At 35.6% G+C, this 11,830-nt stretch overlaps 2 protein-coding genes across 2 annotated transcripts; one reads left to right on the forward strand and one right to left on the reverse strand.

The window, feature by feature from the left end:
* Window positions 1–1,439: 1,439 nt before the first annotated feature.
* Window positions 1,440–5,529, forward strand: LOC121386885. Its single transcript, XM_041517916.1, has 2 exons — window positions 1,440–1,550; window positions 3,438–5,529. The coding sequence occupies exon 2, from the start codon at window positions 3,531–3,533 to the stop codon at window positions 4,419–4,421; it is 891 nt and encodes a 296-aa protein (XP_041373850.1). The 5' UTR covers window positions 1,440–1,550; window positions 3,438–3,530; the 3' UTR covers window positions 4,422–5,529.
* LOC121386886 lies at window positions 5,202–8,583 on the reverse strand. Its single transcript, XM_041517917.1, has 2 exons — window positions 8,229–8,583; window positions 5,202–6,730 (listed from the first exon to the last, which is right to left on the reverse strand). The coding sequence occupies exons 1-2, from the start codon at window positions 8,461–8,463 to the stop codon at window positions 6,075–6,077; spliced, it is 891 nt and encodes a 296-aa protein (XP_041373851.1). The 5' UTR covers window positions 8,464–8,583; the 3' UTR covers window positions 5,202–6,074.
* Window positions 8,584–11,830: the final 3,247 nt, after the last annotated feature.

Genomic DNA, 11,830 nt, shown 5'->3' on the forward strand with positions numbered 1-11,830 from the left:
ATTGACCTTCTGAAAAAGCTCAGCTTTCTGTCCTGGAAAAATAGAAGAAAAAAATCACGCTACAAGGATTTGTGAAAACGTAAGTATTATTGCATATAATATGTTATTAATAGCAGGGTTTTAAACTTGCCAGGTTTTCATTGCATTATAAAAAATATCGCTCAATTGTTTTCCATCGGTAACCAGTGTAATAGGGCCTTTGGGCTATGTTTCCTAAGGCAATGTTAGACGGGCAGCGAGAGGTCAGCTGACAGCGATTGACCAATGACGGCGCCTCGTATGACTAGGAAGCTAGCGGAAATTTTAATGAAAGGTTTCCGCTGTGTATTAGGGACCAGTCAAGCTAGATGTCAGCTGATACTGGCTGACCAATAGCGGCGCACTGACTGATGTTGGGAGGCGTTAGGCACGTCTCTGTCTTTCCACAAGAGTGGAAAATAACCAGGGATTTGACCAATCAGATAGCAGTCTGTGTTTGGAAATCTATGCTTGTCTTTGGGATAGTCACTTCCATTTGAATTTCCAAACACAGCAGCGTAAAATTAACTTTTTCTCCCACCGTCCCACCCCTCTTCACCTTGTTAAAATGTATGTTGTTGTTAGTTTAGTAGTAGTTGTAGTTTGAATAGGAATACATGGTTATTAATTGGTGTTTTCAAGTTAGTGTGTGCATTCAACGAATGCAAAGAATACGTTTGTGTATTCCCACCTCAAAATAAACCATGAATTTTCTCCCAAACCTGTGTCTGTTTTTTGTTTATTCATATTATATATTTAAGTACTGATATTAATTAATTTTATAAACACAAATATCAAATAAAACCACCTAGAGAATTTAATTTATAATTTTAAACATTCTGACATTTTATCTATAATATAATTTTAAGGCATCAAAGTTGCACCAAGCAAAATAAATATTAATTCCTTTATAATCTGTACAGGTAAATTATGCTCTTTTTTGTTGGTAAGACTTTTACAGAACCCCCCCCACCACCACCTAAATCCGCCCCCCCCCCCAAAAAAACAAACAAAAAAAACCCCATAAATGTAGCATTATAACATTATATATATATTAATTAATCCAATGGATTAATTGTTATAATAAAATTGCTCACCTGTGATAAAATGAGCGGAGCACACTCGAATGTTTTCCAAGTTTCCAAAATTCTGTTGAAGTCTTTGCAACCACAGTCGTCTTCGCTCGCTAGTCAGGTTTTCCCAGTCTTTTCCTTGGCTTTTTATCACCTTGGGTAGTCGATAATACATTAATTGCGTCTCTCTATCTGATCTATTGTGGCAGCCAACCACTCGACAATAGTTAACCATTGCTTTTCAAATTTAAATGCTTGAGGTTACACGCCATCACAGGTCAACTGGAACGCCCGATACCTCCACAATGGCGGACATCCGTTCTGTGACGTCACGTGAAAATACACTATAGAGCGATCCCAGTTACGCAATATTTTTCCCGTGATGCAGTTCGGTCGGCCATTGTGAAGACAACCAAACCTTACTTTTACATGCGCTAAACGGACAAGAATCAAGAAATCGTAAATATGTGATACTTTTGTAATAAATCGGACAATGGCTAAATCGAACAAAGACTGCTTATCTTATAGGGATACACTGGACACGTCTGTACGGCTTAGGTACGACAACAAACTAAAATTAATTGATGGTAATGATCCGTATGAACTAAAGAATTGGTCAGACAATGTGGACATTTTGCCAGGTATAACATACATGGACATTGTGAATTATCTTTTATTTACTCCAAGTGCATACACTGCTGATGATTTGAAAAGTTATAAAGGACTCGACGCCTACAACCAATTTGTATGTGGATGGGTTAGAGAGAGAACTGCCATCGGATTTGAAGAACCAAGTTTTAGTAACTGCAAAGGTAAGAACCACATGGATATATATGCATGTAGGCGTAATAATTATATATATATATATATATATATATATATATATATATATATATATATATATATATATATATATATATATATATATATATATATATATATATATGTATGTGTGTGTGTGTGTGTGTATATATATATAGAGAGAGAGAGAGAGATAAGATACATACATGGCTTCTAGAATTTTTATAAAATCCACTAGCCATGGGATCAGTGATTAAAATATTTTTACTAGCAACATTTAAAAATTCACAAACCCTGCTTTACTTTTTAAGTTACTACAGTTTTACTAAATAATTGTAATAATCAGATATGTCACCTAAAGAGGGAGATAGAGCTTTAAAAACATTAACATTAGGGGTTGGGTGGGGCAGAATAGTCATATTTACAAACTAAGACTTAGCTGCAACATTTGACTTTTTTTTCTTCTCACTAGCTGGCAATAGTAGCTATTTACTAGCCCAACATTGAATATCACTAGCCATGGGAGTGGGGCTACTATATTCTAGAATCCCTGTATGTATGTATGGCTTTCCAGTCGATTCGTCCACTGGACAATTCGTCCGTGGATGATTCATCCACCGGACAATTCGTCCACTCACCTCGGACAATTCGTCCACTCGATGACTGCATTTTTTTCAAACATATTAATAGTTATTTCTTTGACATTGTAATCGTTTCTTAACATTATTTTGTGTATACTATAACCAAAAAAGTAAAATAGAGTTAGAATTCAACATTACTATCCAGTTTTTATTAACTGTTTGTATTCATTATCATGCGGATGATTCGTCCACGGACGATTCGTCCACTCGCTCGTACACAATGTGGTAAATAGGTAATGCAAGCCTCCGTGGATATAAAAGATCCCTTGCTGCATTAGGAAAAAATGTAGCAGCTTTCCTCTGATGACTACAAGTCATAATTACCAAATGTTTGACACCCAATAGACAATGATTAATTAATCAATATGCTCTAGTGGTGTCGTTAAACAAAACAAACTTCTTTTAAAAAAAACATTCTTGAGGTTTGGCTACAAATCTTGTGGCTGTTCTTTGGGTATTATTGCACCCAAGTTGCAATTTTATAAATTTTACTACATACAGAAAAATAACATTTTAGTCTAAAAATTGTTGTCATCCATGACAATGTTTTTAATTTATTTTGTTTAAAAATTGCTGTAGGTGAAACATTTTTAAGTTCGAGCCCTGATATATAGAGAAGGGCTTGAACGTAAGAATTTGACTTTCACAACAAGTTTGTTTTTATCAGGGCTCATACTAGAACATATTTTGGGTTAGCCATATTTCAGATATGTAGAGTAATTCCTTGAAACTTATAAAAATTTATTTATTTAAAGGAATATTTTATTAGCTGAAGATTAACTGTTGTAGCCACTTATATCAATTTCCGAGCATATGTGATTGCAGAATTTTTTTATATTTTAAATTAGGCCTTAAAGCAAATATAGGTCCTAAATGTGCAATTAACAATATTTATTTCATTTAGGTTCTTCATTCACAAAGATTGAGGGAAAAACCGCTGCGACCATGGGTAATTTCACATAAAGATGGTGTTGTCAAGGGCACCCATTGTACATGCATGGCCGGCCTCGGAGAAGCGTGTACCCATATTGCGGCTCTGCTGTTTTCCATAGAGGCCACTGTACGGATACGGAATTCAGCAACTGTGACTGAAAGGCCTGCCTACTGGATGTTGCCAGCAGCCATAAAAAATGTGCCGTATAGCCAGCTTACCGACATTAATTTTACCTCTGCAAAAGGTTTAAAAAGAAAATTAGATGACAATATTGATCAGATATATGATACTCCACAGGCATCAACTTCTGCGGTTTGTTCAAAGCTTCTTCCACCGTCACCACATGAACTGGACACCCTCTTCAAAGAACTGCACTCGACAGGAACAAAACCAGTTCTGTTGGCTACAATTGAGCCATACTCAAACTGGTATATTCCAAAACCTATAACATCATCGTTTCCCCAGATGTTAACCGACTTGAAAGATGACAGCTGTATGAACATGGAGTATACAAAGTTACTCGAACTCTGTGTTAATATCAAAGTACAAACAAGTCCTGAACAAGCAAAGGAAGTAGAGATTGCCACCCGTACGCAGTCTCAATCAAAACTGTGGTATCGATTCAGGGCAGGAAGGATAACGGCATCAAATGCCAAGTCGGCATGCAACACCAATGTTTTGAATCCAGCTAAAAGCCTGGTGAAGACCATATGTTATCCAGAATCGTCAACATTTTCTAACGAAGCTACTCGGTGGGGATACAAGCATGAAAAAACTGCAAAGGCAGACCTTCTTGAGAAAATGGCCCCATTTCACGAAAATTTGAAAATCGAGGATAGTGGTTTTATTATTAGCACCGACTTCCCACACCTTGGAGCTTCACCGGATGGGGTAGTATCCTGTGACTGTTGTGGGAAGTTCTGTTTAGAAATAAAATGTCCATTTTCAGTCTGAGAGAATTCCTTGGACAAATGCTGTGACCCAAAGTTCTTCTTAGGAAAAAACGACAATGGCATTATACAACTGAAGAGAGATCATGCATACTTCTACCAGGTACAGACTCAGTTGGGAGTAACATCATTGGGGACATGTTTTTTTGTTGTATGGACAAAATGCGATTTGCATGTGGAACTGATCACTTTTGATCCAGAGTTGTGGCAGGTTATTTGTAGCAAAACACACTGTCTATTTCAGAGGGCAATTTTACCTGAACTGGTGGGTAAATACTATTCAAGAATGACGACAGACAATGCTTTAATACCATCAAATACAACAACTGACACACAGGGTCAATGCAGTACATCTGAGGAAACGTGGTGCTACTGTGATCAAGTTGAATCTGGGTTCATGATCTGCTGTGACAACGAAAATTGTGACATTCAGTGGTTTCATTATCTGTGTATTGGAATGGAGAAAGCGCCCAGGGGGAAATGGTTTTGCAGAGAATGTCGGAAATTGCCTCAATTTGTTAAAAAAAATTCACTAAGACAAAAGAATCCGAATATGCAAATATAACAAATATACCTTACACATTTTGTTCACTTGTACCATATCCCAACTAGTGCTGTATTGTCCAGTCTGGTTAAAGTACATATATAAAAGAGCACTAGCTGCCACTCAACAGCAAGGCTCGAAATTCATTGTGTGATATAAGAAGCAAATATTAGAAAATTAAAATTTACTTTTACTTTTCAGTACATGATGTACTGCCGGTTAGCATATTGTGTATTTTGAGTGGTTATTGCATATTGCTCCATGTCAGTTTCGAACCCTGTTTCAGTGAAAACGTCATGGAACATTTGACAGTAAATTTGTTTTGTTTTGAGATATTTTATTGATCAAAAAAGAATCAAAAGGATTGCACAACAGGCAGAGCCTATATAAGTGCTCTCCTAAACAAGATGGGCATTGGACAATATTCATAATCATATATATCTAAAGCATAATAACAATGTCTAATGGCATAAAATATGTACAATAGTAAATATGACTTATTTATCAGATTACATATATTTTACAAATAAATGTTATAAATTACTACAGACATGTACATAGTTTTTCACAAATATGGTATGTCGGTCACTTGTAATGTTATAGTCTATGTCTGTTCATATACTCAGTTAAAATCTACAACTGATGGACACAAGTTTACAAGAGCACAGCATATGTGAACCATTTTGTCTAACTGGGCAACTCTTTCTCCTTCTTTAGTGATCAGAAATTCAATTGGAAGTGTAGCACTAAGAATGGTGTATTTTTGGCGAACCATTCCAATTACACGTTCCACATGTATTCGATTACTGGCCAGTTTCCGGGTACTTTCAACATCTAGTGGTGACAGTTGGCTTTTTCCTTTTGTGAATGCTGGTATTCGTGCTTCAGCACATACACTCCCTAGTGTGTCAGATATATCAAAACCTCGATCTGCCATAATGATGTCACCAGGCAAAACATGTGACAGAAAGGAACAGTTTTCAGTGATATATTTATCGCTTACACGACATCCCCATCCTAATGATATGAATGATATGGACCCTTGTGGGGTGATGCCAATTAAATATTTTGCAGTGTTATGATGTTTATAGCTCGACCAGGTTTGGGCTCTTGCTAGTACATTTGAAGGTCTATCAATAAAAATTTCATTTTTATGTACATCACAGAAATTGTTTCTGCAAAGTATCTAGCAACTGTGCTTTGTGACACATTAAACTGATAGGCCAATAACTGTAAAGACAAATTCAATCGTAAACGCATTAAACATAAGATCAAAATCTGAAATTTATCCAAAGACTGCTTCATTGGCAAACATGATTCCAAGAAATGGAAAATGGAAATTAACAGTGTAAATTTCGGCAGGCCTGTAAAGTACTTGACTTTTTCATCATCTCCTTCGAATTCAAATACCTTGAACTGTGATGATGCACTACAGATTTGTCGACTTAATGTTACATTTTCAGTCCTAAGTGACTGTAATTCTTCATGCATGGCTGAAAAGAGTGGCTGGTCAATATCGGTCTGAATAGCAGTACCTGTTTCAGCATCCGAAACACAATCTGAATCATCATGTGCATCTGTTTCAAACATTGTGTTTAGTTCTAGCAAAGTGTTAGCTGCATCACATTTCTCTGCTCTGTCAACTTTTCTCTGGTACCGTTTGTTAGCAGCAGGTGACTTTGAATCTGGTTTTTCCGTTGCTGCTTTCGACATATCAACTGTTGGTATCCAGTCTGGACTGTTTTTTTGGTACAATTCAGCCTTTTTTTCTGAAAATATATTATGTTATTAATACATGCACCAAAAATTGAGATTAAACAAGCCTTTTTCAATAATTAATTCTAAAACTGCCTTTATAAAACACTTCAAAAGTGTATTATTAATTAATAAAATTTGCCATTAATTTATTGGAGCAAGCACATTAATTACATTTATTTTTATTTCAATTAATCTCTTTTTTTCATCTTTAATCAACCAAAACATGTGCACTGAAAATGGTGAAACTGCCCCAAAAGTGTTTTAGTCTTGCCATGGCAGGGTTTTTTTTTTTTAGAAAACACTAAATAACTAATTTATCCTCCATTTTATATGATGGTGTTGGTGTTTTCATATGTATATAAAGAAAAGTAATATTAAATGTAAAATTTGCAATTTGTTGGGTCTGTCCTGGTGAACACTAGTATACATGTCCAAATTCTTGAGTTCATAACATAATTAAAAGTTGATCGGTTGGTATAAACTGATTCCCAACACTAATTTTAGGATATGTAGAGTATGGCACAAAAAAATTATAAAAACTAAGAGTGGCCAGGTTAAAAAGAAAATGTATTTGCCCTGATGAGCAGGGGATGTTAAAGGGACATTCCTGAGTTTGCTGCATTGTAATAAAATATTTATATGATTAATTCTGGTGTCTTAATATTTGTAAGAAGACCAAACTGGATTTTGTCTTCAAATAATTTTGTAGGTCTACGAAAAAAAAACAACATTTTAGGAAATAAGATGAAATTTAACCTAGTACAAATATTAGAACGACCAGAAATATGTTTAATATACAGCCACTAATATTTTATGCAGAAAATATATATTTGATATGTAATTACAATCGTTAAAAAGTCTGTTAGTCGATAACATCTTAAAAAGTGCAGCAAACTCAGGAATGTCCAAGATAGGCCATAACAAGTTAAATATGTATATGAACTTGTGCATTGTTTTTTTATATAATTGTTTTGTTTCTTTTTTTAACTTCAAAATACATTATCTACTATGCTGAAAGGTGTGTGTGTGTGTGTGTGTGTGTGTGTGTGTTTTTTTTCTATTTCCAATGCTACTGTTTTAATGTGCTTTGTGTAGGCCTACATGCAGCTTTGTTCATATTATGTATGTGTATGTATATCATTTATATGCATTGGATTTTAATAAATAAATTGAAATCATTCCAAAAACAAGTGTTTATTATTCTGTTGTGCCCCAGTGCATGTAGTAGGAATTATGTACCTAGCCGAAAACAACTAGATGGTGTGGGTTCAAATAATAATTTAAAAAGGACTAACCCCCAAGTACAGCTCTAATTGACAAGAAGATATTTCTTAACTTGTGAATGACTAGGGCTTTTTTTTTCTGGATTTAATTTTTAAAAAGAAAATAATAAATGTACGGTTAGGTTCCCTCTTTGAGTCTTTATTATATTATATATATCAATTATATAATGGGGTAGGGACCAGGTGGTATATTTCCCAAAATTAAACAAGTATTGCATATACTTACTATTTATAAAATGTTCTGAACAAATGCGAACATTTGATAAATTTTTGCCGTCCATGTTCTGGTTCAACTTTGAAAGCCACAATCGTCGTCGGTCAGAGCTGAGATTTTCACATTCTTTCCCTTGGTTTCTAATAACAGCTGGTAGTCTGTAGTAATGTTTCTTATTTTCTTTGTCTGTTTGTGATCGATTGTGACATCCCTCAACATTACAATAGTTCCCCTTCACCTTAGGCATTGTATCGCTGTTCGTATAACACGCTTCGACTATTGAAAACAAAGAACCGTTGTCTCCAAAATGGCGGACAGCCGATCTGTGACGTCACGTGCAACCACTCTATTGTAGGAGGTCATATTAAAATAATAATAATAACACTAACGAAGCCCCTTGCCTGCGGGTTTGACTTTTGGAGACCCATTCAACTTTTAAGGGGAAACAATAATAAGCTAACCGACCTCTGTGGCATCGTGGTTAGGCCATCGGTCTACAAGTTGGTAGGTATTGGGTTCGGATCCCAGTCGAGACATGGAACATTTTAATCCAGATACCGACTCCAAACCCTGAGTGAGTGCTCCACAAGGCACAGTGGGTAGGTGTAAACCACTTGCACCAACCAGTGATCCATAACTGGTTCAACACAGGCCATGGTTTGTGCTATCCTGTCTGTGGGAAGTGCAAATAAAACATTCCTTGCTGCCTGTTGTAAAAGAGTAGCCTATGTGGCGACAGCAGGTTTCCTCTGAAAACAATGTCAGAATGACCATATATTTGACATCCAATTGCTGATGATAAGATAAAAATCAATGTGCTCTAGTGGCGTCGTTAAATAAAACAAACTACTTTTTTTCAGTAATAAGCTATTTAAATCAAGCAGATTGTATAGGGGATCGGCCCCCCCCCCTCCACCCCCCCCCCCCCCCCCTCCCCACACACACACACAGAGGATGTGACTGGTTTACGGGCGAGAAAAAATAAATTAAAATTCAATATGTTCTTTGTTTTTGTCTTTAGTGGGAGATGGTTATTATAAATTATCTTGGTTTATTATGGAATGCGACGTAGCCCAGTGATAAAGCACACTTGATGCACGGTCGGTCTAGGATCGATCCCAGTCAGAGGGCCCATTGAGCTATTTCTCGTTCCACCCAGTGCACATTTATAATTTTCGTTTTTTTCATTCATTTTAACTTTATTTTTTTGCTTATATCCAATTAAGGTTCCAGCATGCTGTTCTAGTCATACTCCTCAGCTATCAGTGCTTTCTGTCCAAGATAATGGGTTAGTTGTCAGTGGTTAGTGAGAAGGAAGAGGGGGTGAAGTGGTCTTACTCCAACCCATTGAGTCGTTAGAACTCGCTCTCAGTGGCAGCCGGTAACGGACTGCGAACCCTGTACCTACCAGCCTTATGTCCGATGGCTTAAGCACGACGCCATCGTCGTATCGAGGACGGTTGGTTTATCAAAGGCAGCCCTCAATGTTAACTTTACTGCCCAGGAGCCAGATGGAGCCTACTTCTATTGTTTTAGGTGCCAAATAGCGAAATTAGGAGGCATGTTTATATACCAATATAGTGTATGCATGATTACAAGTGATCAACAGATCTTACTGTCATCAACATTCCTTATCAGTGATCAACATTCCTTACGTCGTGGAATACTATTTTATCTTCTAGATTGTGGTATATGATAAGTACTACTCATGTTCCTAAATGGCTAGAAAAAGAAATTAAGACATTGTTTTGTAAATTTATGTGGGACGGCAAAATACCATTAATAAAATATTCTACAGTTATTGGCAATAAACTTTTGGGTGGATTAAACATACAAGATGTTTCATTTAAAAAGGTTGCTTTTCGTGTTAAGATGCTAAAAAATATTTTGATCATGATTTTAAAGCTGTTTGGAAACATACAATGTCTGAATTTCTTAAAAAATATATGAATATGAATTTATCTTATAACATTTTCAATATAGTTTTTAATGAATATTCTCTAGTAGCTATTAGTCCTTTTTACGCTGAGGTCTTGGTCACTAAAGGTGAACGTCAGTTTGCTCTGGATTTAGGTGAAATATTATCTCAGCCACTTTTGGACAATCCTTATATTAAGTATAAAGATAAATTATTATTATTTAGTTCTTGTATTGAAAGTGGTATAGTCACTGTGGCTGATATTGTTTATGAAGTTATACCATGGTATTTTCCTCTTTCTGCTGTAACTAAAGCACATATTTCTTCTACTTATAATGTTATTTTAAACTCACTTCCAGGTGAATGGAAAACAGTTATTAATAGTGAGAATAAAAATGTTTCTTTAGTAAAAGATTATTTTTGATTTACAATAATGAAATAATAAATTCAAGTAAATTCACTGTTAAATTAAGATATTATTTTTTAATTGCTAAAAATTTCAAATTACCTACATGTTTAGAAAAATGGAAGCATTTATGTTTTAATGTATCATGGAAGCCAATTTGGAAATCCATTCATTATCTCCTGAATTCATTGATTTGGATTTTAAAATAGTGCATAATATTATTTTTACATATTGTAAGTGTTCAGAATCAGCTTAAGGTTCCATTCATAATATTTGCGGACTTTGAGTCACTCACTCAGAAAATTCCTGGGTGTATGAATAATCCTAATGCCTCGCACACCACTCACTACCAAAAACATGAACCATCTGGCTTCTGTTACAAAGTTGTTAGCTCAGACCCTTCATATTACAAACCTGTGGTTGTATACAGGGGGTCTGATGTGATTACACATTTTATTGAAGCCTTATTACAGGAAAGTAAAGAAATTGGGAACATTTTAAAAATAGTAGAGCCGATGGTACTGACAGCAGAGGAAGAGAGGGCTTATGAAATGACTGACACGTGCCATATTTGTCAGGGGAAACGAGGATTTGAGTGTTTTTTAGATCCAGCAACAAACGGGGACAATGCACACAAAGTTACAAAACCCCTTTAGCAAGGTTCGAGATCACGATCACTTTACTGGGGTCTACAGGGGAGCTGCCCACAGTAAATGTAATTTACAATATCAATTCAGAAAGAATAAAGGAAAAAAGAGTAAACTGAATGAATTCGTCATTCCTGTTGTCTTTCACAACCTCAAGGGATATGACAGTCATCTGATCATGAAATATTTGAATAAATCAGTAAAGCAAAATCTCAGCTGTCTTGCCAACAAATTGGAAAAATACATTTCATTTTCGGTTGGTAACTTGAGATTTATTGACTCGCTTCAGTTTCTGAATGCATCACTAGACACTCTGGTCAACAATTTGAAAACTGAAGGTAGTGACAAATTCAGACACCTATCAAAAGAATGTTCGAATCAGAAGCAACTAGATTTACTTTTAAGAAAAGGTGTTTATCCCTATGACTATATGGACGATTCGTCTAAATTTGATAGGACTCAACTTCCAAACCAGAATGACTTTTTCAATATCTTGACAGAAAGTGGCATTACAGACGCTGACTATGAGCATGCACAAAATGTATGGTCCACATTTGAATTGAAAAACATGGGTGAATATCATGATTTATACATGAAAACTGATGTTCTCCTCTTGGCTGATGTTTTCGAAAACTTTCGAGAT

Source organism: Gigantopelta aegis, chromosome 12 (genome assembly GCF_016097555.1).
Source record: "Gigantopelta aegis isolate Gae_Host chromosome 12, Gae_host_genome, whole genome shotgun sequence".
NCBI classification, from domain to species: Eukaryota; Metazoa; Mollusca; class Gastropoda; order Neomphalida; family Peltospiridae; genus Gigantopelta; species Gigantopelta aegis.